Source organism: Gaeumannomyces tritici, assembly GCF_000145635.1.
Source record: "Gaeumannomyces tritici R3-111a-1 unplaced genomic scaffold supercont2.10, whole genome shotgun sequence".
NCBI classification, from domain to species: Eukaryota; Fungi; Ascomycota; class Sordariomycetes; order Magnaporthales; family Magnaporthaceae; genus Gaeumannomyces; species Gaeumannomyces tritici.
In genome coordinates this window covers 678,146-700,690 of record NW_008804554.1, presented here as the reverse complement: position 1 = coordinate 700,690, position 22,545 = coordinate 678,146, and the positions used below count along the sequence as shown (strand labels likewise).

Here is a 22,545-nt window from a genome sequence, read left to right as displayed (position 1 = left end):
TCCGCTGAGGTGTTTGGATGGGTGAAGCGACTACGAAGCACAATGGAAAGCTCATGTGTATCATTCTTTTGTGATTTTTTTTGTTTGGTATCTAAAAACTCGTTGTCGGATCCGGGGTCTTTTGCAATTTCCAACAGACCGAGGATAGGCCGACGATCCCGCATGATACTGGGCCTCGATGGGGATGAGGAGATCTGTTCCTTTGCGTTAAAAAAGCGTGGCAGCGTTCAGTGGCATCTTGCCTTGTATGGTATAGTGTGAAGGAAAAAATGAAACTCGTGCGCCGATAGTTCAAGAAATGACAAAAAAAATGAAGAGGTGAGAAACCCTGCCGGTGGAAAGATGCAGAAAAAGAGAAAATGAAGAGAAGATGCTGCCTGTGCCTGACACATGATGCAGATGCAATTTATGACAAGAAGGAGAAGAAGAAGAAGAGAGCAGAAACAAAAACACGCCTGCAGCTCAGTGGCCAGCCTCGACGCTGGCGCGGCGTGACCTATTCCTATGCATCCTCTTGGTCTCGCGCACGACGACGTCGTCCTTGCGGTGCGGGGCGTCGGGCCCGGAGAAGGACGAGCGTCGGTCCTCGCGGCGCGGCGTGGCGCGGCGCAGGGCCAGGGCGGCGGCCTCCTCCTTGGTCCTGGGCGGGGCGGCGTCGGCGTCGTCGTGGTGGTTGTTGTCGCCGTCCGGCGGCAGGTCGCCGCCGCCGAGGGTGCGGTAGTCGGGCGGCGGGGGCGCGTCGGCGCCCATGACGACCTCGACGACGCGCTCGATGATGTTTTGCTCGCGCGGCGGCGTGCGGTAGGTGCCCACGTCGCGCGTGTAGCGGGACGCGTGGTCGGCGGGCAGGTTGAAGACGACGAGGTAGCGGTTGTCGTGGATGCGGCCCTCCATGACGAAGTCGCCGATGTCGTCGGGCACGCGCACGGGGTCGAGGATCAGGATGTGGCGGTAGGCGGGGATCAGCAGGTGCAGGCGCACGGGTTTCCGGCCCTTACCCCTGGACCGGGCCTGGGCCTCCTTGGCGGCGATGCGGCGGCGGGCGGCGCGCATAAAGGCAAAGGCCGTGTCGAGCTGGTGGGTGTAGCCGCAAAAGGCCGGGCCGATGGGCCGCTCCTCGAGCTTGCGGAAGAAGCCCGGGTGCCAGTCGTTGTCCGGGTGCCAGACGAAGAACCAGTGGTCCATGTCCGGGTCGGCCGACGTCTGCATGACGCGCTCGTGCACCATCTCGTGCACGTGTGCGGGAAAGTCGCGCTGCGCCGTCAGGGCCACCTGGGCCTGCTGCGCCGCGTGGATGCCGTCGAGCGACTGCGCGATGCGCTCGAGCGCCGCCTCGCCCTGCAGCACCTTTACGGCCACGAAGGCGATGCCGCCCGCGGCCGCGATGGAGCCAAAGGACGAGAAGAGCACGGCCGAGTCGGCGCCCGAGTTGGTCAAAAAGTTCATGGTGGGCGTGACGAGGGCGCCGAGCTCGCGCGCCACGTCGGTGGCCACGGCCACGACGTCGCCGACCGTCTTTTTCGTCAGGTCGGCGCTCTCGCGCAGCTGCGCCATGGTCAGGGGCGTGGTGCCGTTGAGGGTGCCATTGAGCGTGTTGTTGAGCATGTAGGCGCCCGAGGCGGCCGCCTGGATGCTCTGCACGATGGGATAGAGCCTGTCGCCATGTTTGTACGCTGTCTTGATGGCCTTTTTCCGTAACGTCTTGTTGCTGGACAGGAACGTGAGCACCGACGACACCACCTCGCCCCGGGAGGTCATCGTGGGCGATGCTTTGGGGCGCTGATCCAGCAGCGGGCGGGCGGGGGGGTTGTGCAAGGTGGTGGCGGTTGTGGTGCGGGGAGTAGGTAGTTAGTGTGTTGGTTTTGGCGGGGAGGAGGGGCGGCAGTAGTAGTAAGTCTGATCAGGACGCCAGGTCGGCTCACGTCGACTTGGACGGATGCCGAGGGCCTGATGGATGGATAGATATGGAGGGGCCTTTTCTTGCCTGGGCGTCGCTGGGCTGGTGGATATGAATTGGGCTCCGTCTCTCCCTTCACTACATAGGTACTTGTCCTCCATCCCCCCTCGTGAATATTAGAGGCCGTGTTGATGGCGGGCGTGGCACCCCCCTCAAAAGAGCAGCCACCGCTCGCTTACACCGCCTATTGGGTCGAAAAAGGGGCTCTGACTTGGCAACCGTTTGCGGGTTGGCTGGCGTTGGGTGGGGCCGATGACCTGGCAACCTCGAGCCGCGATTCGACGCGAGCACCGACCATCTGGTTCTCGTCCGCCCGCCCTGCCTTTGAGGAGACGACACGCGGGGGTTACAGGGAAGCACAGAACGGGGCGGCCATGCACGCTCTTCCCTGTCAGGGCCAACCACGTAGGACCGAGGACCTGGACCCGGCAGGTAAGATCCCAGCAGGTAACGTCTGAGACGGGCTGGCCAAACAAAAAAAAAAAAACACTGTTGAGTCACTAGCCTGCTATCTTTTACAACATTGCTCTCCCCCACAAGTCACCCCTCCCTTCTGCAGCTGCCCGTGGCAAGTCGGAGAGCTTCTCGCATGCTAGTGGCCAGTGGGCGCACCGCGAACCGCTTCCCATGCATGTGTACCTATCTCGGCCAGTGAGCTCAGGGGCTCGTTCCTCAATACCCGACCCATTGCGAGGCGGGTTGGGCAATGCTTGCTTCCATTCTAAGCGGAGCGGCCGCGGCCAAACCTGGTTTGACAGGTCCGCTGCAGCTCGACTTGGCTGAGATCATGCAACCTGCAAGTGATGTCATCACCACGTATTGCTTCCTCGAGTGTCCGCCCGCCCCAATGCTCTGCGCAAATCGTGCAGCTTGTGGGGAGACGGCGCCCCAGGGCCTAGGTGGATGTCATGCCATGTCATGTCATGTCATGTCGGTGACGTCAGGTCACAAGCGTCTTCAGGCCGGGAGTTGTCGCCGATTCCAAGAGTTAAGCAGCCTAGGGAAAAACGAAGGTAAGGAAGGCGGCGGCGCTTGCGACGATACGATACGCAACAATTCCGCGGCAGACGCACGATATTCCGGCTTCAGCTGCGCCATGCGCACCCACGCACTTCTTGGGCATACCCTCTGGCCCCAAGTCTGGGTCGTGTCGTAGAAGTCGGCCGTCGCATTGGACATGACATTGCGCCAGTCCGGACTCGTATCTGACTGCTCGATCTCGGCGTAGAAGCGATCTATGGCCGGGGCGAGATGGGTCACGACAAGGCCGTCGCCCTCGACTATCCACAGGAGCGTCACGAACAGCCCCCAGACGTCCTGCTTGCAGAACTCCTTGCGATAATGCTTCCTTTTTCTGGACCACGTGGCCTCCAGGTTCTCCCAGATGCGCTCTGGCGCAATGTAGCACGGGGTGCCGGCGCCGACGTCCTCGCCGGTATCGCCCCAGTCCTTGGCCCCGCCAAAGTCCGTCAGCTGGAAGTGGAACGAGGCGGGGCCCGAGACGGGGCCCGAGACGAAGAGGATGTTCTTCGGCTTGACGTCCCGGTGCGCCAGGCCCTGCTTGGCCAGGAAGTCGAGCGCCCGTAGCATTTGGAGGTTGACGACGTCGGCCAGGTAGTAGATGTCGGGCTTGAGCTGAGGGTCGTTGCGAACCCACTGGGTGAGATCACTGATATCGCCCTCCTTGACCTGCATAAGCAGCGCCGGCGAGCCTTGGTAGTGCTGCAGTCCCATGAACTCGACGATGTGTGGCTTTGGATGGCGGGCAGGTCAGTAAAAGGCTCGCCCATGGATGGCGCGTCTCGAGGTTGTTCGTCTGGGCTGTAACTCACATGCCGGCACCTTCCAAGAACCGCGGCTTCTTGGCGCAGCTCCTGGCGGACAATCGACTGTTCCTTCCGAGGTGTCGAATCGCCGCTTCTGACAGTTTTGACAGCCAGAAGGTTGCCCGTATCCACGTCGACCGCCTTGCTCACCAGCCCGCGGCCTCCGTGGCCCACGGCCCCGAGCTCTTCGTAACGGATTTCACCATCTCCGCGCCGGTCTAAGAAGGGCAGTATGAGCTCGAACCCTGTGCGTATCTGGGGGACCCATTTTTTAGGCGGCAGCAGCTCACCCATGCGCCAGGCATCGTTGGCCAGCGGCCTGGGGTAAGGGCTGTCGGGCCACGAGATGAGAAAGCGCATTCGTCTGGTCGCGGGCGCGCCCATTCTGATGCTCGTCTTGAGCTTGGGGGAGAGGGCCATCATCCTGTGCTTGCGCTTCGGGCCGTACTCGGTATGGCTTACACGGCTGGTTTCGCCTTGGGAGTAGTCCACGAACACGACGACGCCGTTGCCCGGGTGGCGCAGGAAGGCGCACTGCAGTGGCTCGATACCCGGCCCGCGTATGACGACGTCGCACTGCCTCTCATCCGAACCCAGGAATGCAATGACGACCGGCGCTTTGCTTGCCCACTTGGATGGCTGGGCCCCGATGTGGAGAGCCGGGCCGAGTCTCAGGTGTGCGTTTTCTGCGAGGTTGACCATCTCCGTGGCCCGGCTGCTGAAGGACGGGGAGGCCCGGCCGAGCGATGGGGAGGGCGAGAGCAGTAAGAGGGCATCGTTGGCGAGAGCCATAGCTGATGGCTGGATCTGCTCAGGGCTTTCCTTGGTAGATGTCCATCGCAGTCTTGCCTGGTGTACAAGCCGAGGGCAACAGTTTATACATTTTGGGCGTCGTTGAAGACAATGGCAAGCACTCAAAGCACATAAAAGTTTGAAGTTCTTGCTTGGAAGTCAATGTGGGTTGCATCAGTACATTGATGGAGGAGGTTCGGCCGGATTCTCAGCATGACAAAAAAAGCCTCAATGGAGACGAGAATGAAGGATTGTGCAGCTTCATCAGTCCCAATATCAATATCAACAAGAAACATAGTCGAACCTCTTCCACTGTCGGGGTGAGTCTGTTCTGGATGATGCGTGAGGCTACAGCATGAAAGATGGAACTCTGGAGCCACCTTCTCCCATCCAGCGTCTACCCCTGCAGCACCCAAGATCTTGAGCTTTCCAACCCTCCAGTCAGCGACTCAGGACGACCAGCCCCTGTCCTCAGCCCGGCTTCGGGCGCCCAGGAGGGAAGGTCCAGCGGCTGATAAAGACCCCTCGTCTGGCCACGCCAGCAGATTGCGACGTCTCATTGGCGCTGGCCGCGCTGGCAATTCGCCTGAGAGTGGCCCTGCAACCCTGCCGGCCAATCAGCGCCCCGTCGCACCGTCCAACTGCCCCTCGAGGGCCCGCAGCCCGAGCTTGACAGCTTCCTATCTCGACATGTGCAAGTCATTTGCCTGTGGGGCGCCGCGGGGACAAGACAGCGATCAGCCTTGTCGCATGGAGTTGCATAGATAAATCCAAGCGGGCGCCGCGTGCCGCGTCGACGCCGTCCTGATGTCCCTCCTCCCTCCAGCGCGTCTCCCTCCCGGCCCGCAACCATGTTGACCGCCAAGCTGTCGCTCCCCTCGGCCGCCCTGGCCCTGCTGGCCGCCCTGGCCGCCGCCCCCGCGCTGGCCCAGAGCGTGGCCGAGATCAACGGCAACCGCTTCGTGTCGCCGCTGAAAGGCCAGGCCGTCGCCAACGTCACGGGTGTCGTGCTGGCCAAGGGGCCCAACGGCCTCTGGATCCGCTCGGACCGGCCCGACGACAGCCCGCTGACGTCCGAGGCCCTCTACGTCTTCGACCGCAACGTCGGCGCCGGCGTGAGCGTCGGCGACCTCATCGCCGTCGACGGGCGCGTGCTCGAGTACCGCTCCGACGCGAAGCACCTGTTCCTGACCGAGCTGACGGCGCCCAGGAACGTGCGCGTGCTCTCGTCGGGCAACGCGGCCGCCCCGCTCGTCGTCGGCGTCGACACCCCCCAGCCCCCGACGGAGCAGTACTCGTCCCTGGACGGCGGCGACGTGTTTGGCGTGCCCAACGCGGCCGCGCTGCTGACGGACAAGAACCCGGTGCTGGACCCGACGAGGTACGGGCTCGACTTTTGGGAGAGCCTCATCGGGCAGCTCGTCACGGTGCGGGCGCCCACGTCGCTCAACCGGCCCAACAACTTCGGCGACCACTGGGTCGTGGGCGACTGGCCGGCCACGGGCCGCAACGCGCGCGGCGGCCTGACCATGACGGCGGCCGACAGCAACCCCGAGGCCATCCTGGTCGGGAGCCCGCTCGACGGCACCTCCAACCCCAAGGACACCAAGGTGGGCGACCGGCTCGCCGACGTCACGGGCGTCGTCACGTACGCGTTTGGCTTCTACCGCATCCTGCCCCTGACGGCCGTCGGGGTGACGGGCCGCCTGCCCTACGACCCGCGCCCCACGACGCTCAACTCGACGGGCGACTGCCGCGGCGTGACCGTCACCGTCTTCAACGTCGAGAACCTGTGCGCCACGTCGGCGCACATGCCGCGCGTCGCCGCCCAGCTGGTCGACCACCTGCGCACGCCGGACCTGGTGTTCCTGCAGGAGATCCAGGACGACAGCTGCGCCGCCAACGACGGCACCGTGACCGCCAACAAGACGCTCAGCACCTTGGTCGCCGCCGTCGAGGCCCTCAGCGGCGTGAGGTACACCTGGGCCGCCGTCGACCCGGTGGACAACCAGGACGGCGGCCAGCCCGGCGGCAACATCCGGCCCGCGTACCTGTACCGGCCCGACGTGCTGGCGCTCGTGGACGCGAACCAGGGCGCCGCCGCCGGCGCCGACAAGACCGAGGTGCTGCCGGGGGCAAAGGGCCTGACCTTCAACCCGGGCCGCGTCGAGCCGGCCAGCGCCGCGTGGCAGGCGACGCGCAAGCCCGTCGCGGCGGCGTGGCGGCCGCTCCGGGGCGGCAAGGTCTTCTTCACCGTCAACGTGCACTTTAGCTCAAAGGGCGGCAGCTCGTCCATGCACGGGGACCCGCGCACGCCCGAGAACGGCGCCGTGGACAAGCGGACGCAGCAGGCGCAGGTGACGGCCGTAAGTTGTCAAAACAGTTAAATCGCCCCGATTGGACAAACAGTAAAACTAACCTACTGCCTCTTTCTTGCCCCCTCCAGGACTTTGTCGCGCAGATCCTGGCGCAGGACCCCAAGGCGCGCGTGATCGCGGCCGGCGACTTTAACGAGTTCGTCCCCGTCGCGCCGCTGCAGGCCTTTATGGAGAGGTCGGGCCTGCTGGACCTGGACGCCGTGGTCGGCATCCCGCCCGAGGAGCGCTACTCGTACGTCTTCGACATGAGCATGCAGGAGCTCGACCACACCTTTGTGAGCCCGGCCCTGGCGTCGGGCAACCGGTCTCAGTTCGAGCACGTGCACGTCAACACCTGGCAGAACACGGCCAACATGGTGTCGGACCACGACCCCAGCGTCGCGCGGTTTAACTTGTGCGCGTGCGCTTAGGCGTTGAGGGATATGTCGAAAGAGACAAGGAGCGCTGGTCTGGCCCTCCAGAACCGATTGTTCTATGCGGTTATACTGTATCCTCCAACCATATATAATTTATACTTTCGTTACTATCCTCCAGCGAGTCCCTGCAAAGGTCTGCCCGCCTCATGTTCGGACGGTTGGGGCATTCTCTGCTCGTATTAGCGCCGGCATATCAATACTATAGATAGGCCGACTTCGCGTTCCGTCAATCCGTTCCAGACGGTTCTCCAAATTCACAACTCCAAAAAGTAGGCAATGTTTGTTGAAAACCAGGCAACATTCTTGGCCAGGACTGTGACGAGTATGACACAAAGGAAAAAATCCAATTTAGTGATGCTGGGTGCTGATCTAGCGCGCTGATTAAAAACATAAAAACCGTCCATAACGCCCTTGCTGTGCTAATAAAATTTGTTATGCAAAAACACAAAATCGCCTGCCCAGAATGACAAGAAGCCCAAAAAACACAAGACACTCTTGATCTCTCAATGCATTACTCCCCTGTCGACCGCCACAAAGGTCGAGGCGATCTTTGTGGTGTCGGGCTTGCCCTGGTCCTCGACCTTTTGCGTCGCGTTTGCCGTCAGGCGCTCCATCTTCTCGCGGAACGACTCGTCGTAGTGCGAGAAGACGGACGAGGCGCGGTGGCTGTCGAGCGAGGAGCGCGCCGTGGTCGGGGCGCCGCCGCCCGTCAGGGACGTCGACATGAAGGTGTCGGCCACCGACGACGTGCGGCTGCGCGTCGAGTTGGACCGGCTGAGCGGCACCATCTGCGCCAGCGGGGTCCCCGGCAGCGTCTGCGCCTGGGCCGGCTGGCCCTTGCTCTCGAACCGCGCCAGCTTGTCCGCCACGCTGCCCTGCACCTTCTTGAGCACGGGCAGGTCGCTGTTGACGCCGCCCGAGGGCGTCTTACGCCCGCCCTCGAGGTCGCGCAGCCACGCGAGCCGGTTCGAGTCGAGGCGCGCCGACGGCCGCCGCGCCGCCTCGAGCCGCTGCCAGGGCGCCGACGCGGACGGCGGGCCCGACGATCGCGGGGTGCCCGCCACCGACGCGGGCTGCCACGACCGCCGCCGCCGCTCGGGCGGGACGCTGCTGTTGTCAGCCGCCGAGAGCGCCCCCTGCGGGCCGGGGGCCGTGGAGATGGTCAGCGACGGAGGCAGCGCGGCGGGCGTCGAGTGGCGCTTGTCGGCGCTGCCGGGGCGGGACTGCAGGCCCGCGGCCGTCGCCAACGAGTTCTGGCGCGACCGGACGATGGGGCCCGAGATGACGATGGGCTCCGTCGAGGTGGCGGGCGGGCCGGCGGTCGACGGCGCCCAGGCGGCGCGACGTGGCTCGCGGGGCTGCGATCTCGACGGAGCGCGGCTGGCCGGGGTCTCGGGCTCCGGGGGCGGCCACGGCCTCGGCGTGTGCGTCTGGCCCTGGCTCGAGTCGACGATCTCGACCGTCACGATGGACGAGCTGGCGCCGTGCTTGGCCCGCGAGGGTGCGCGGCTGCGGCAGCTGCCCATGTCGGCCGGCACAAGGATAATAGTGTCGGCGGGCGCGCGTGACCTGATCGAGGAGGCGCGGGTGGCGGCGGGCGCGCGCTCGTCGACCGTCACGCGGCCGGGCTTGTTGGCGGGCAGCTCGACGACGAGGGCGGGGGACGACTTTGCGAGCGACGGCACGGCGACAACCACGGTGGCGGTCGAGAAGATGGCGGAGCGCCTCGAGGAGAACATTTCGGCGATGGGCGTCGTCGTGGCCGCCTTGGAGACGAGGCCATTTGGCTTATTTGGCGACCCGGGCTTGCCGCCGCTCGCAGATTGCTGCTGCTGCTGCTGGTCCTTCCCCTGCGGCGTCAGGCAGCGGAAGGCCTCGAGGCTCTGCAGGTCAATCTCGAGCCGCGATGTGCCAAAGTCCTTCATCTGCACCTGGGGCAGGGCGGCGGCGGGCCGCTCGTCCATCGACGGACGCTCGGCGCGCGACGACTGCCTCAGCAGCGACAAGGTCGGCTTCCTGGCCAACCCATGACCGAGCCGGACGAAGCCCGACAGCTTCTCCCTGAAGGAGGGAGAGGACTGCCGCTGGCTCGTCCAGTCGACGCTCTTGCGCTTGCTGAACATGTTTTCGCTTTTGGTTGCCTGCCCTTGAGGGAGGTGTCTTTTTTTTCTTCTTGTTGCGAGGACGTTGTCGAGAGCCGGCTCGACTGGCCTTTGAGTGAAGAGTGGCTGGTAGAAAGATGAGCGAGGGGAAATCACAGACGGCACGACATCACGTGGAGGTCAACAAGGGGCCGTGGCATTGACGCAGGGGGCTATTATTATCTCGATTCATGTCGTTTCACAGCAACAGCCCCTGGGTGGGGCTGCCGCTCAGGAACGCTGGGCATTCCAGAGGAGCGCCAGAGAAGGTACCACCCAAGAGGCCTTCTGTAACTTTTACGGTGGCGTCTGCGTCGGAATGCGTGCAAAAATGTACAAGACGACCCTGGTTTGCGTCGAAGCGGGAACTCGCGTTGCGTCGAGGCCAAAACACTGGCAGATCAAAGCTGCGATGACAGCCTGCAGGTCGTTTCCAGAAGATGTACAACCACAGTACAGCAAAGAGGGTTGGTAGCCCTATCTGGGGATGTGCTAGTACAACCTTCCCCGCGGCGTCTGGTGCCTGGTTCCTGGTGCTTAATATCACCCGCATATGTGCGTCGCCTGTGCCGCATTCCTCACTGCTCAATCAGCCTGTGCCATCTGCTCTACCAGCCGTGGGTCCGCCCCCCAATATGAACCCTCCAAGATGAACCCTCCAAGATGAACCCTCCAAGATGAACCCTCACATGCAAAGAATCACGATCGATGCCGGGCCCAAGACATGACTTTTCTGCAATCCAGTGAAGGAGAGTGCGCATCTGTGCTCACAGATTCTCCTGGCCTGGTGGTTGGGGGGGTAGCGACCCCACGCCTCATCTCTGGGGGCTGGGACTGCACCTGCACGGCCCCTCAACAGCAGGCCATGCTGATTGTAGCCGAGAGGGACACGAGCGCCAGCGAAATGCTGCGTTATCTGCCTTCTGGAATCGTCCAGCCAGCCGAATCGCCTTACCCGCCTCTGTGCCGTCGTTAATACCGAACATGGCGTGTTGTACCGATGCTCCAAGCCGGGCATGCTGAGGGGAGAGTGCATCCGTTGCTGTTGGGAATTTCCATTCCTGGCCAAATGCGCCCCCGGGCTGGGTCAGCCGTGGTGGGTACTGGGTGGGCCCTGGGGTGGAACCAGTCCCTCGCAGACCCCGAGCCTTCTCCAAGACGGGCCGCGGAACTGCCAGCAGGGTTTTGAGCAGCTCAGGTCTTGCTTCTGAGCAGTCGCTGCGACTCCAACCTCTCCAACGTTATTGGGTCAACGCACCGTTCACGCTGAACTCGTGCGCCCCATCCGTGCAGTGTTGTCGTGTGTTTTGCTTTCCCGCGGCCAATGCCTAGCCTCGAGCGCCTGAAGGAATGCATTCCGCCTAAAATGCCATCGAATCAAACTGCACACATTGGTTGGCCACTTTAACCACTGGCCCCTTCAACCACTCGTCCCAACAGTGCCAACCAACTCCCGCCCTAGCTCCCCTTCTCCACCACCCCTTTTCTACCAATCAACAGGACCTCACCAGCCAATGTCTGGGTGCGCACATGACGCCGGACGGACCACCCAATGTCTTTGAATTAAGCATCACGCCTTGATCGTTCGAGGAGCAGCAACGTCCCGCCGCAAGGTCGAGGCGTGCCGTGGGCGGAGGGGCCACCTCGTGTTCATTGTGTCCACTGAGCTCAGCCAGGTGAAAATCCGACCACATCAAGCATCGCTGCACCGTCTGATGTTTAGTCGACCTTGTTTGTTTTTTAGCATTCCAGGAACGGAGAGCTCTCCCCGCCGCGGGGTGCATGCGCCCCATGCGCCCCTTCCCCGTTGGTGCGATTTTTATGTCATCAATGCATCATGGCATTCAGCCGCGCCCGACACCCCACGCCGACGGGACCAGATCCAAGCACGTGGAGGCTCGATCTGGGAGCAGTGCCATCGGTGGGGTTGCCCATTCTGGCATGCCGGAGACTGCATTGCCGTGGGCGGTCCGGCATTTGGCCGCGTGCCGTTGGGTGCTGCCCTCGAAAGAGTCCGGTCTCGGGGTTCCAGTCTTGGGGTTGACGTCGCAGAGCCCCCTCCCCAGCGTTGGGTTCCGGGCTCCCAGAGGTTGCACCGTCTCTTTTATCCGCGCCAGAGACGGGCCTTCACCGCCGAGCGAGGGCCTTGTCGAGCAGCGATGCGGGCCTGGCGCTTGAACGATCGGCTCTGGGATGCCACGCGGGGACAGGATCTCGGAGAATTTGCCTACGCTAGACACGGAAACATGTTTTCCTTGGGCAATGGCCATGGGCAGTGGCCATGGTGAGGCGTGAGGGGAATTCTGTATATAAAGACCGCCTCGGTCTATAGTACTGTGAAACGTCCTGGACTTGGCAGCCTCCATCCCTCGCCCAACCGGAGTTTTCCTCACTCCCCCGTTCCCTCCCTCGGCTCCTTGTCCGAAACCGCCGACCACAATGCCCGAAAACCGCTTCTCACTCCGCGCCGTCCTGGCCGGGCTCCTGGTGGCCGGGCCCGGCCTCGTGGGCGCCGTGCCCAACGGCCGGCTGCACGAGCTAGCCCGGGCGGCCGGGAAGCTCTATTTCGGCACCGCCGTCGACAACCCCGAGATCAACAACAGCGGCTACCGCCCCATCCTCGGCAACAAGGCCGACTTCGGTTTCATCACGGCCGGCAATACGCAAAAGTGGCAGTTCACCGAGCCCCAGCAGGGCCGTTTCGACTACGGCCAGGGGGACGCTATTGCTAGCTTTGCCAAGTCCAACGGCCAGATGCTGCGCTGCCACACGCTGGTCTGGCACAACCAGCTCCCAGGATGGGGTACGTTTTTGTTTTTGTATACCTATCTGTATAAAGGCACCCGCATGTCAGGCTCGCCATCGCTAACACCCACGTCCAGTCTCGTCGGGCAACTGGAATCGCGACTCCCTGACGCGCGTCATCAACACGCACATCAGCAACGTCGCCGGCCACTACGCTGGCCAGTGCTACGCCTGGGACGTGGTCAACGAGGCGCTCGAGGACAACGGCAGCTTCCGCAACTCGGTCTTCTACCGCGTGCTCGGCACCGACTTCCTCCCCATCGCCTTCAAGGCCGCCGCCGCCGCCGACCCGAAAGCAAAGCTCTACTACAACGACTACAACATCGAGCAGGCCGGCAACAAGCAGCGCCAGGCCCTGGCCATTGTCGACATCATCAAGCGCGGCGGCGCCCGCATCGACGGCGTCGGCCTGCAGGGCCACTTCATCGTCGGCCAGACCGGGTCGCGCGACCAGCTCGCGAGCGTGCTGAACCAGTTCGTGGCCAAGGACGTCGACGTCGCCTACACTGAGGTCGACGTGCGCCACTCGAGCCTCCCTACCAACTCGCAGGCCCTGCAGCGCCAGGCCGACGACTACGGCAGCATTGTTTCCGCCTGCCTGGCCGTCCAGCGCTGCGTCGGCATCACCATCTGGGGCGCCAGCGACGCCTACTCGTGGGTTCCCTCCACCTTCCCCGGCCAGGGCGACGCCACCCTGCTCGACCGCAACTTGAACCCCAAGCCCGCCTACAACCGCGTCCGCGACGTCCTGGCCGCCGCCGGCCGCGGGCGGAAGCGGTCGGCGAGGGTCGAGGCTTGATGGGAGAGGGCTTCCATGAGTTAAGCCGTGTTTCTGTCTTGTAAATATTAAATGCATAGTAGTGCCGTATATATGCTGTATTTAGGCAATCATCTACAAGCCTGGACGTTAACCGCATCTTGTTCCTCCCAAGCCTCTCTGTCACCTTCTCTCCACACCCGGAGAGGAATCTCCACAACTCCAACCCCTGAAGTCTCCCCTGGAGAGCTTACCTCTTATTCCCGCATCGCCCGTCGGTCTCGTGATGAAAGAATTGCAAAAGGCGCGAGCCGATGAGTCTGTGACAAATCTCACGACAGCACATCACAAACCGCATGCTGTTTTCATCAACCCAGTACCAAACCATGAACATAACTGGAACCAAGCGCTCGCTCGCGGTCTGGTGATGGTTCTCAAGGCCCAGTGTGCCAGATGCTTGCCTCATATACCCTCCCGACGCCTAATGCATGAGGACGTGATTTCCCCACAAGCTTCAACTCTGAAGTGCGAGCCCAAATGCGAGACGTTCGAGGCGTGGAAGAGCGGCTTTAGCAGCCTCGTGGTCCATCAGGGAGCGGCGCATTGTGTCAGCACGTCAGCCCTGCATCCTCCCGAACCACGTTTCTAATGTGCATTTTTTTCTTTCTTTTTTTTTGGTTGGAAGTCTGGCAACGTGAGTGACCCCCCACAGCTCAGCCAGCACTGGTATGCTGCCACACCATCTCAGAGGTGCCGCAGCTCGCTGGGATGTGCTTCACCATCATATCACGGCCGTAATTATGCCGGCTGAACACCCCAAGCACAATGGCGAGGATACCATCATCAAACGATGGGGAGTAGAGCCAGGGTGTGCTATAAAACCTGACGGAAACGAACAGAATATTCAGACTTGGCTTCAACCGAGGCCACGCGCTCGCCGCTAGATCACAGACTCCCTGTTAGTTGAGCGGAAGACAAGTCACCCACCCATCCAACACCTCACCATGGCGTTTGAAATCCTCCTCGGCCTCGTGGCCTTAGCCACAGCCGCCTCGGCATCGCCAACCGCCACCCTTGACGGACGGCAGGCCGACCGCTGCGTCGCGGCCACCTTCACCGGCTCCCCCACCTGGCCATCCTCCATCGCGTCCATCCGGTACGGCCCCGAGCTCAGGCACGCCCCCGGCTCGAACCTGCCCTACTGCTACGTCGAGGTGTCGGTCCGGCCGGCCGGATCCAGCAGCGTCTTCGCCTTCGGGCTCGGCCTCCCCGACGCGCCCGCGTGGGCCGCCAACGCCCACCGCTTCCTCGCCGTCGGCAACGGCGCCTACTTCCCCAACATCACCTGGACGGACCTGGTCTACGGCACCGCGCGCGGCTTCGCCACCGTGTCGACCGACACGGGCCACGCCGAGTACGTCCGCGACGACCTCAACCTCACCTGGGCCGAGGACCGCGACAAGCTCGCCGACTTTGCCCACCGCGCCCTCGACTTCTCCGTCGACATTGCGAAATCAATGGCGCGCGGCTTTTACCAGCGCGACCTCGGCCGCGCCTACTACATGGGCTGCTCGACCGGCGGCCGCCAGGGGCTCAAGCAGGTGCAGGACCGGCCCGACGCCTTCGACGGCGTGCTGATCGGCGCGCCCGCCTGGGACCACAAGCACTACCTGCCCTGGGTCGCCAAGGTCGGGTCGTGGCAGGTCAGCCGGCCCGCGGCCGACCGGCTCAACGAGACGTGGCAGTTCGACCTGCTATACCAGCTCTCCGTCCGCACCTGCGACACCACCACCGTCCCCAACGACCCGCGCGACAGCATCATCATGCGGCCCGAGGCCTGCCATCCCCCGGTCGACGACCTTTTATGCAAAAACGGCCAGGCCCCGCCGACGTGCCTGCTGCCCAGCCACGTCGAGATCGCCAAGCTGATGTACGGCAACTACACCATCGACGGCCGCCTTTTTTTCCCAGGCGCCCTGCTCCCCGGTAGCGAGCGCGGCTGGACGGTCTTCACCAGCCTCGTCGCCCTAAACTTTTTCGACACGCAGTACCAGCTGCACTTTCTCGACCGCACCGACCCGCTCAACCCGACCAACCCTCCCATCGATTGGAACGTCTACGAGGACCGCATCGGCCTCGTCTCGGAGCGCCAAGACCCGGGCAACGTCACGGCCGACCGCCTCGCCGCCATGGCCGCCTACCGCGCCCGCGGCGGCAAGATCATCATGTACCACGGCCTGGCCGACGCCGTCATCCCGCCGGGGTCGAGCGACGACCTGTACGTCCGCACGCGGGCGGCGCTGGCCGGCAGCGGTGGTGGCGACGTGGCCGACTTCTTCCGCTACTTCAAGGTGCCGGCCATGGGCCACTGCGTCCTGAGCGAGCCGAACGGCCAGGCGCCCTGGTGGCTCGGCGGCGCGAACCAGAACCCGGAGAACGTGCTGCTGGTGCCCGACGTCCCCTACTACACCAAGGAGACCAACGCGCTGCTGGCGCTGATCGACTGGGTCGAGGGCGGCGGCGGCGGCGGCGGCTCGCGGGGGCCGTCGCAGATCATAACCTCGACCCCAATCAGCCTGACGCCCCCGCAACGGCCCGTCTGTCTGTTTGACCGTCGCGCAGAGTACAAGGGCGGCGACGTGAACAACTCGACGAGCTGGGTGTGTCCTGCTTAGAGCTCGGCGCGACATACCTGTGCTCAAGACCCTTTGTAAACAAGATACGAAGCTTTTGGTATTGCTCGGCGCTGGTGACAGCTCTCTGTCATCCCTATTTTTTTATTTCCTTTTTTATTATTATTTCTCTTAAGCTGTATGCTGGTTCATGGTTCAGACAGACTAGCTGGGGCGAGCGGTTGGCAGACTCGCACACTCTTACAGGGCGTCAAAAAACTCGTCTTCGTCCCCTTCTGGCTCGTCGGGGGTGCCTATAAGAATGCCCGGGCTGCCGATTTCATCTTCTCCGAACAAACTGTCGAATCCAAAGATAGACCCCTCGTTGAGTCCCGCCTGTGCCCACTGTTCTCCGTCCCAGGGGTCAGTATCCTCACCGCTGCTGGGCAGGCTGGTATTGGAGTCGGTCACTGGGTTACCAAGACCTAACGGATACCCAACCGCGTCGAGGTCATCCCAGATTCGATCCACATTGCTCGGCTCGTATTGCATGCGCAGAAGCTGCTTCCCGAGCCAGCGTTTGAGTTTCTGATGTGAACCACCCGCCAGCAGCCTTCCCCTTGACTCCAGAAACAAGCCAGCTGACCAATTGGCTTCCCTAATCTCCACAATCAGCGCGTTGAGATTGTAGACGGCCATGTACGTCAAAGGAGGGAAGGTCCGTTGCTGTGGGTTGAGGAAGCGGGGGAATCTTTCGGGGACCTCAATCGGCCACCGGGACTGCATCCTGCCTTGCAGCAGCTCAGCCAGTGACGTACTGCCCAGGCAGTCAATGTCAACTTGGATACGACCAGCGATTCCCCTGAGGGCTTCAATGACTTGCAGGTTCATGGAGTAGCACCCACACTGGGATAGGTGATCCAACCCCAGGCCCGAAAGATCAGGCCGCGCATCACACAGAAAATGGGCTTCCACGCCATTAATATCCCCCCACGCAGCGGCAAGGTCAAGGGTGGAAACGCCGAGGGGGGATTTAAGGTTGGTGTCCCCACCGGCGGCGGCGATGGTCGTTATGGCCTCCCCTGCCTTGGCACCCGTTCGAAGGCCGAATAAGTAGTGCAGAGGGGCCCTTTCGAGCCTCCTGGAGCCGTTTGGAAGCGCGCCAAAATCCAGAAGGAGCCGGACGATATCGGGAAACTCCATCGCATAGTGCAAGGGGTTCATCTGCATCGAGTCTTCGCAATTTGGGTCGGCGCCATGGCAGAGTAGCATGTGTGCCAAGTCGAAAAGGCCGAGGAGACACGAGATGTGTAGCGCCGTTCGCCCCAGCGGCATGTCCTTGAGTTCCACTTTCGCCTTGTTTTCCAGCAAGAGTCGAGCTGATGCCACATCGTTACGGTACGCGACCCAGTGGAGCGGGGACAGTCCGTAGCAATCTAGGACGTTGACGTTGCGAGGCTCGATCTCGAGAGCTTTGCCCAAACCAACAGGGCCAATCCCAAGAATTGCGTCGCGTATCAAGGAAGGCGGCGGCGAATGGTTGGAGGCCAGGGTAACAATGCGCTCTAAAGCTCGCCTCACCTCGGCGGAAAGCTGAGGGGTTTTCCACAGCATCGTTTGGGCTATGCCTGAGGCAGACCTATTCTCGTGGATCAAAGTTGTCAGTCCTGGCACATTCGCGTTTTTCCTCTTTGCCTTCAAGATAGACATAAGACACCTACAGTCCATTTCTGCCGACGACCCTGGGCAGGTGATGCTTCCAGGACTCGATGAAGATGTTGATGACAGCAGGATTGTCGGGACACTCGCGCAAAACCGGCTTGTCAGGCGACGCATGCGCGTGGTTAGCACGTAGGCAAGCTGCAAACCTGGACCTCTCCCTCAAAGGTGACTTGAGGCTAATGTTCAAACCATATAGAACTTACTGCCAGTATTGCCTCACCGGTTGTGCTGTCGATATCGGTCGGGAGGATCTCGCCGGCGGATAACTCTTGACGAAGTCGACTGAGGTTATTGAAACGGATTGCTGCCCAAATTGGACCGAAGGATATTGGTCTGGACACGGCGAAAAACATTGTAGCTCCTGGGCTGCCAAAGGCATGCCACAACAGGGCAACATGGATGGCGCTGCGCAGAAGCCAGGGAGGGAAATGCAAATGTAGGCGAATGAACTTTTTCGTGCCCGCAAGGCAACTTGCCGAGTCACACGGCCGTTTGTCGAAGAAGGGGACTGCATTGTACCGCAGTAGGTATTCGCCCACAATCGAGCACAGCCAGGAAGGTGTCTGGATTCGCGATGTTATGTGGCATCGGCATCGGCACCTATAGCCACAACCTTTGGCGGCGGAGGCGTCTACCGCAAATGCATCGAAGCTCGCCGAATTGCTGTGACTCTCACTCGCCCCCCAGGCGGATGCGGCCACGGTCGTCCGGGGCTGGATAGCAGGCGTCACCGCTTCTTTCATTGCTCGCTTTGCTGCCTGGTTGATGACCTGTGTGATGGCGGCCTGGACTTCAGTGACCCTGAGCGTCAACTGGGCATGGCGTGCACTACGCGCGAGACTATGTCAGCCCAGGACGTTCGCCATTAGCTTCAACGGACTCGGAATCGTCACCTTTGTAGCAAAAGTCCTACAGGGCCCAGGAGAGAATTCATATCTTCGCGCGAGCTGCGGCAGCGTTGGCGCAGCGCCGTAGTCGCAGACCTGTGCTTCAGCCACTTGACTTTTGAGATCTTGGTCCCTCCCTCCCGGCCGAGGTGTCCCTCCGCGCCAGAGACCAGGTCTTTTGCCAGCGACTCGAGCTCCTTGGTAGTCTGCACAAGACGGTAAAGGACAGCTTCGAGGTGCTCGAGGGAGGGCTCAGAAGCCTTCATGGAGGGCTGCGAGATCTCCTCGATTACTCGGGAAACCTGGTCAACGAAGATTTGTAGGGCATCGAGCTCGCTGAGGAGACTGCGGAAGTCGGAATCGACGTTTGAGATGGTACGCAGGAGCCGGATGCCTTTTCCGACGAGCATAGCCGCGTCAGCAAAACCGGCCACGGCGGTTGCAATGCTCAAAGGCTCCATAGCGTAGCTAGTGCTGTTCGTTCGATGAGGAATGCCTAGGAGGAAGGATAAAGGCATTGCGCCGAAAGCACAACGGTATATTAGCCGGGAGATCAGGCCAACCTGATATATTTGTCCTTATTCTTCAGCCCTAGCGTCTAACGGCGCCTACTCCCGTAAATCCTTCCATGATGCTTGCCGCAAGTGGGCGTCCGGTGTGTGCCGCCAATGAGGAGCCTGTTTGGACTGCAAAGCTGATATTCCAATGTCGGCCGATTACGTCGTCGCGGTTCATGTAGGGTTGCAGTTGGCTGACGGGGCCAGGTCCGGCTGCGGCGCGGGGGGCAGCTTGAGACAGGAAGCTGTGCGCCCCCACGAGGTTCTGGGCAGAGCTGCTCTGCCTCGAAGGAACCGACGCTCGCCAGCGAGCATACCTATGCCATCCATGGATGGAACCTCGTAATGTTGACTCCAAGTGGCAGGAACACCAGGGATGGGCCAACCAACATGGAGCTGCGGGGGCAAGCCGGCCCCACCTAACAGGGTCTCTTCTTCCAATCATTTGCATACCCAGGTAAGCAGGCTCGTTTGCTTACCATCCCCGCCGGGCGATGGGGGATCAGTTCAGTATCCAGATGTCGCATCCCCGCTCCTGTCGAGAATTCACGCATCAGTCAACAGAAGCGCTCGCCACGAACCCGCAAGCCCAGAAGACGCACAGAGGACTTCAACCAAATGGAACACCTAGCTCCAGCAATCGGCAATTGGCCATGGAAGTTCAACAAAATAGAGACCCTGGCAGAGGGTGGGGAACTCTTGGCGCAGAAGATGGAGACCGGAGACGACTACAACTACGACGAGGCCATCGTAACGACCGAAACTCTCGAGGCACTGGCGTCGATAGCATGCTTCGACGACGCAGAGCCCACGGGAGGCCTCTTTACCGAGTTTGGAGACGGCATGTCCCTTCTGCCAGACATGCAAGGGGTGCGCTCGATACAGCGGCTGTTTGCGAGGCTGCCGTACCTGGTCATGCGCCTCAAGGGGCTCCTGTTCAGCGCTGCCAAAGGCCCAACCGAAAGCCCCTCACCAAACCCAGCCCAGGACGCCACCGGCGCTACCTTCTGTCGTTACTGCACCTGGGCCTTTGACCGCGGCTTGAGGGGGCTTGCTCCTGGCGGCGGCGCCGCCGAGCCGACTTATAAAAACAGTGATGGCGGCATCTACTACCATCTCGTCGCTGTCACCGATTGGCCCACCTTCGAATTTAAATACGAACGTGGTTGCTCATTCTGTGTCTTCCTCTGCGAGGCAATCAATGAATACGGCAAGGACTGGACCGAGCAACTCTGGCACCCAAACAAGCCGACCCGTGTGCAGGTCTGGGTTGCCCACCACCTCTCAACCCACCGGTCCTTTGGGACCGATCAGCCAAGGGTTAGCCACAACCAGAATGAGGGCAGATACTTTGCTGCTGTGCGGGTGCTGTGCAAGGGAATGGCCGATGCCAAAGGTGTTTGGCGCCCAGATGCCAAGAACCCCCCCTTGTGCAATGTTCTGGGAGCCGGCAACGCTCGAGTGGCCTGTGCATTCCGTCCACAGGCGAGTCCCAGTACTGGCGGTAAGGTGTTCTCACAGAAGGAAGGGGCTTCGTGCGAAATGCAGCATTAACCCTTTTCCAAACACCCAGACAAGGAACTATCCGAATTGGCGCAGATGGGGGTTCTCCCCGGGGCACCAGCAAGTAAACTGGTCGAATCGCAGCTGGAGTTTTTGAAAAATACGATTGGTACGCCACCTTCAACATGCCGCGCCGCGGGCTCCTATCTTCCCAAGAGGTTGCTGGATCTTGGCCCCGACGACACTTGCTCGCCAATTCTCGTCGAAACTGCTGCTCTCGACCAGGCGAGCAGACAAGACATAATGGCGTATGCCGCCCTCAGTTACTGCTGGGGCCCCCAGGACGCTTCAAAGCAGCTCAAAACAACGGCAGAAAGCCTAAAGCATCATCTGGACGGCAAAGGTCTCGACGCCATGTCACCAGTAATGCTGGATGCAGTCCGTGTCTGCCGCTGGCTTAAAATACGATACCTGTGGATTGATGCACTCTGCATTGTACAGGGCGACCAGGCCGACTGGGAGGAGCAAAGTGGCGATATGGGCCGCGTGTTCCAGAATGCATGGGTCACAATCTGTGCCGCGGGATCGCGCTCGTGTCAGTCTGGCTTTCTCAGCCCTGAAGAGCGCTGGTCCGTCACAGGGCCTTTGCCGTACCGATCCCCGCTGGACCCGTCTGGCCGCCTGCATATCGACTTGAGAGCAGTCGATCCCGCGCGACTTCGGAGCGGCAGTGTCGCCACTTGCACCACTTCACTACTAAAAGAGGACTTGGAGTTTTGCCAGTGGTTCTCGAGGGCGTGGGTGTTTCAGGAGATGGCCCTATCGCAGCGAAAGGTCATTTTTGGCGTGGGGATGCTTTACTCCCAGCTCGGGGACATGATCTTTTGCGAGAACGGCACCTCAGGACAGATCAAGGCACATGAGCCCGAGACAAGCCCGTTTTATCTCCCTCACCTTGACGACCGAACACTGTCTGGCAACCGCCAAATGGTTTTTGCCCTGTGGAACAGTATCGTCACGGCCTTTACGGAACGCCTGCGCAAGCTCACCGACAAAGAAGATGTCCTTCCTGCGCTTTCCGGCCTGGCAAGCAGCTTCGAGGCCGTTTTGGGCGACAGATACCTCGCCGGCCTTTGGCAGAGCGACCTGCACGCCGGTCTTTTATGGACCTCTGCTAGACCTCCGTTTTTCCAGCCGAGCCTGTCCGGTTTGTTGGATGAGCTGGCCAGCGGCAAGGGCACTTCCCTGTGCGCATCTGCGCCGTCTTGGAGCTGGGCGTCTCGCCGCAGATCCGAGCTGTGGGGGCTGGGTTTTACGAGTTATAGCAGGCCCCGAGGTCCCCGCGCACACCTCCGCCCAGAGTTCGAGCTCGTCGAGGCACACGTCGCTGCCGGCGGCGGCAACCCATTCGGGCGAGTGTCCGTGGGCAGTTCTCTAGTCCTAATGGGCAGGTTAACACCTTTACCTCCAATAATTTATCGATCCGTGTCCCTTTCGAGGCTCCTCCGGCATTCAGGAACTTTATTCCGAGGGTTTGGTGACGGTCGCTACGTTCATATCAACGCCGATTGGCAATGGCCTGTTGCGCAACCCTCTTCCATCCCCCGCGACGGCAGCAACGGGATGGAAGAGGATGGCGAGGGTGGCGAGGGCAGCGACCAGGCTGAGCATCTTTCCGAGGCTGCGTACAGCAAATTGGTTCTGTGCAATTCCGACCTAGAAATCGAGAATGGGTTGCGTCTCATGGTCATTTCAAGCAACTGCACCAATGTTCCGGACGAAGAGACTGTCCACTGGACGGAACCCGGGGAATCCCGCCCTGAAGAGCACCCGGTCCAAGAAAGCGAGCCTCCCTTGGAGAGCAAAGGCAGAACATACCAGGACATGCCTGAGAGCCCCGACGTCTGGGTGAGCCATTGCGGGCTCTGGCCTGTGGGCCAGGACGCACATGAGTTTGCAACCCATTTTGAAGACGGCGAGCTCGACTGGGCTGCGGCCACGAGGGTTTGCGCGAATCCCAACCAAGGCAGGGACTGCTGGGGCATCGTCCTTTGCCCCGTCCCAGACCAGCCTGGCAAGTACTGGCGCGTGGGGAACTTCTTCTCGAGGGCCGCAATGGGAGGGTTGAGCATCTTTGCCGCACAGGAGACGGAGAGGATTGAACTGGTCTGATTCGGCGCCGGGCCGGCCCG

General features: G+C 61.5%; 10 protein-coding genes across 10 annotated transcripts; 5 read left to right on the top strand and 5 right to left on the bottom strand.

The window, feature by feature from the left end:
- Positions 1-4: 4 nt before the first annotated feature.
- On the bottom strand, positions 5-2,057 carry GGTG_13087 (hypothetical protein). Its single transcript, XM_009230989.1, has one exon. It carries the CDS (start codon positions 1,756-1,758, stop codon positions 463-465), a length of 1,296 nt encoding a protein of 431 aa, XP_009229253.1. The 5' UTR covers positions 1,759-2,057; the 3' UTR covers positions 5-462.
- A 31-nt stretch (positions 2,058-2,088) lies between these two features.
- On the top strand, positions 2,089-2,415 carry GGTG_13086 (hypothetical protein; the record flags this gene model as incomplete). Its single annotated transcript, XM_009230988.1, has 1 exon — positions 2,089-2,415. The coding sequence occupies one exon, from the start codon at positions 2,089-2,091 to the stop codon at positions 2,413-2,415; it is 327 nt and encodes a 108-aa protein (XP_009229252.1).
- Positions 2,416-2,912: 497 nt separating this feature from the next.
- Positions 2,913-4,726, bottom strand: GGTG_13085 (serine/threonine protein kinase). The gene is made up of 2 exons (XM_009230987.1): positions 3,790-4,726; positions 2,913-3,709 (listed from the first exon to the last, which is right to left on the bottom strand). The coding sequence occupies exons 1-2, from the start codon at positions 4,573-4,575 to the stop codon at positions 2,915-2,917; spliced, it is 1,581 nt and encodes a 526-aa protein (XP_009229251.1). The 5' UTR covers positions 4,576-4,726; the 3' UTR covers positions 2,913-2,914.
- Positions 4,727-5,272: 546 nt separating this feature from the next.
- Positions 5,273-7,663, top strand: GGTG_13084 (hypothetical protein). The gene is made up of 2 exons (XM_009230986.1): positions 5,273-6,941; positions 7,022-7,663. Exons 1-2 carry the CDS (start codon positions 5,427-5,429, stop codon positions 7,361-7,363), a joined length of 1,857 nt encoding a protein of 618 aa, XP_009229250.1. The 5' UTR covers positions 5,273-5,426; the 3' UTR covers positions 7,364-7,663.
- GGTG_13083 (hypothetical protein) lies at positions 7,375-9,633 on the bottom strand. The gene has a single exon (XM_009230985.1). It carries the CDS (start codon positions 9,490-9,492, stop codon positions 7,873-7,875), a length of 1,620 nt encoding a protein of 539 aa, XP_009229249.1. The 5' UTR covers positions 9,493-9,633; the 3' UTR covers positions 7,375-7,872.
- Positions 9,634-11,354: 1,721 nt separating this feature from the next.
- GGTG_13082 (hypothetical protein) lies at positions 11,355-11,780 on the bottom strand (the record flags this gene model as incomplete). Its single annotated transcript, XM_009230984.1, has 1 exon — positions 11,355-11,780. The coding sequence occupies one exon, from the start codon at positions 11,778-11,780 to the stop codon at positions 11,355-11,357; it is 426 nt and encodes a 141-aa protein (XP_009229248.1).
- On the top strand, positions 11,599-13,231 carry GGTG_13081 (endo-1,4-beta-xylanase). Its single transcript, XM_009230983.1, has 2 exons — positions 11,599-12,313; positions 12,393-13,231. Exons 1-2 carry the CDS (start codon positions 11,950-11,952, stop codon positions 13,112-13,114), a joined length of 1,086 nt encoding a protein of 361 aa, XP_009229247.1. The 5' UTR covers positions 11,599-11,949; the 3' UTR covers positions 13,115-13,231.
- An 845-nt stretch (positions 13,232-14,076) lies between these two features.
- On the top strand, positions 14,077-15,747 carry GGTG_13080 (hypothetical protein; the record flags this gene model as incomplete). The annotated part of the gene is made up of 1 exon (XM_009230982.1): positions 14,077-15,747. One exon carries the CDS (start codon positions 14,077-14,079, stop codon positions 15,745-15,747), a length of 1,671 nt encoding a protein of 556 aa, XP_009229246.1.
- Positions 15,748-15,811: 64 nt separating this feature from the next.
- On the bottom strand, positions 15,812-19,168 carry GGTG_13079 (hypothetical protein). Its single transcript, XM_009230981.1, has 4 exons — positions 18,300-19,168; positions 17,610-18,234; positions 17,406-17,503; positions 15,812-17,323 (listed from the first exon to the last, which is right to left on the bottom strand). The coding sequence occupies exons 1-4, from the start codon at positions 18,809-18,811 to the stop codon at positions 15,946-15,948; spliced, it is 2,613 nt and encodes an 870-aa protein (XP_009229245.1). The 5' UTR covers positions 18,812-19,168; the 3' UTR covers positions 15,812-15,945.
- Positions 19,169-19,561: 393 nt separating this feature from the next.
- On the top strand, positions 19,562-22,525 carry GGTG_13078 (hypothetical protein; the record flags this gene model as incomplete). Its single annotated transcript, XM_009230980.1, has 2 exons — positions 19,562-20,354; positions 20,424-22,525. The coding sequence occupies 2 exons, from the start codon at positions 19,562-19,564 to the stop codon at positions 22,523-22,525; spliced, it is 2,895 nt and encodes a 964-aa protein (XP_009229244.1).
- Positions 22,526-22,545: the final 20 nt, after the last annotated feature.

What these genes read in the sequence shown, in the direction of transcription:
- GGTG_13087 (XM_009230989.1), bottom strand. Translation starts at nt 1,758, where the DNA reads ATGACCTCCCGGGGCGAGGTGGTGTCGTCGGTGCTCACGTTCCTGTCC.
- GGTG_13085 (XM_009230987.1), bottom strand. Translation starts at nt 4,575, where the DNA reads ATGGCTCTCGCCAACGATGCCCTCTTACTGCTCTCGCCCTCCCCATCG. An exon ending in TTCTTGGAAGGTGCCGGCAT is followed by an intron (nt 3,710 to 3,789) that starts GTGAGTTACAGC and finishes CGCCATCCAAAG; the next exon opens with CCACACATCGTCGAGTTCAT.
- GGTG_13084 (XM_009230986.1), top strand. Translation starts at nt 5,427, where the DNA reads ATGTTGACCGCCAAGCTGTCGCTCCCCTCGGCCGCCCTGGCCCTGCTG. An exon ending in AGCAGGCGCAGGTGACGGCC is followed by an intron (nt 6,942 to 7,021) that starts GTAAGTTGTCAA and finishes TGCCCCCTCCAG; the next exon opens with GACTTTGTCGCGCAGATCCT.
- GGTG_13083 (XM_009230985.1), bottom strand. Translation starts at nt 9,492, where the DNA reads ATGTTCAGCAAGCGCAAGAGCGTCGACTGGACGAGCCAGCGGCAGTCC.
- GGTG_13081 (XM_009230983.1), top strand. Translation starts at nt 11,950, where the DNA reads ATGCCCGAAAACCGCTTCTCACTCCGCGCCGTCCTGGCCGGGCTCCTG. An exon ending in CAACCAGCTCCCAGGATGGG is followed by an intron (nt 12,314 to 12,392) that starts GTACGTTTTTGT and finishes ACCCACGTCCAG; the next exon opens with TCTCGTCGGGCAACTGGAAT.
- GGTG_13079 (XM_009230981.1), bottom strand. Translation starts at nt 18,811, where the DNA reads ATGCCTTTATCCTTCCTCCTAGGCATTCCTCATCGAACGAACAGCACT. An exon ending in CCGGTGAGGCAATACTGGCA is followed by an intron (nt 17,504 to 17,609) that starts GTAAGTTCTATA and finishes TCGCCTGACAAG; the next exon opens with CCGGTTTTGCGCGAGTGTCC. An exon ending in GTCGTCGGCAGAAATGGACT is followed by an intron (nt 17,324 to 17,405) that starts GTAGGTGTCTTA and finishes CCACGAGAATAG; the next exon opens with GTCTGCCTCAGGCATAGCCC.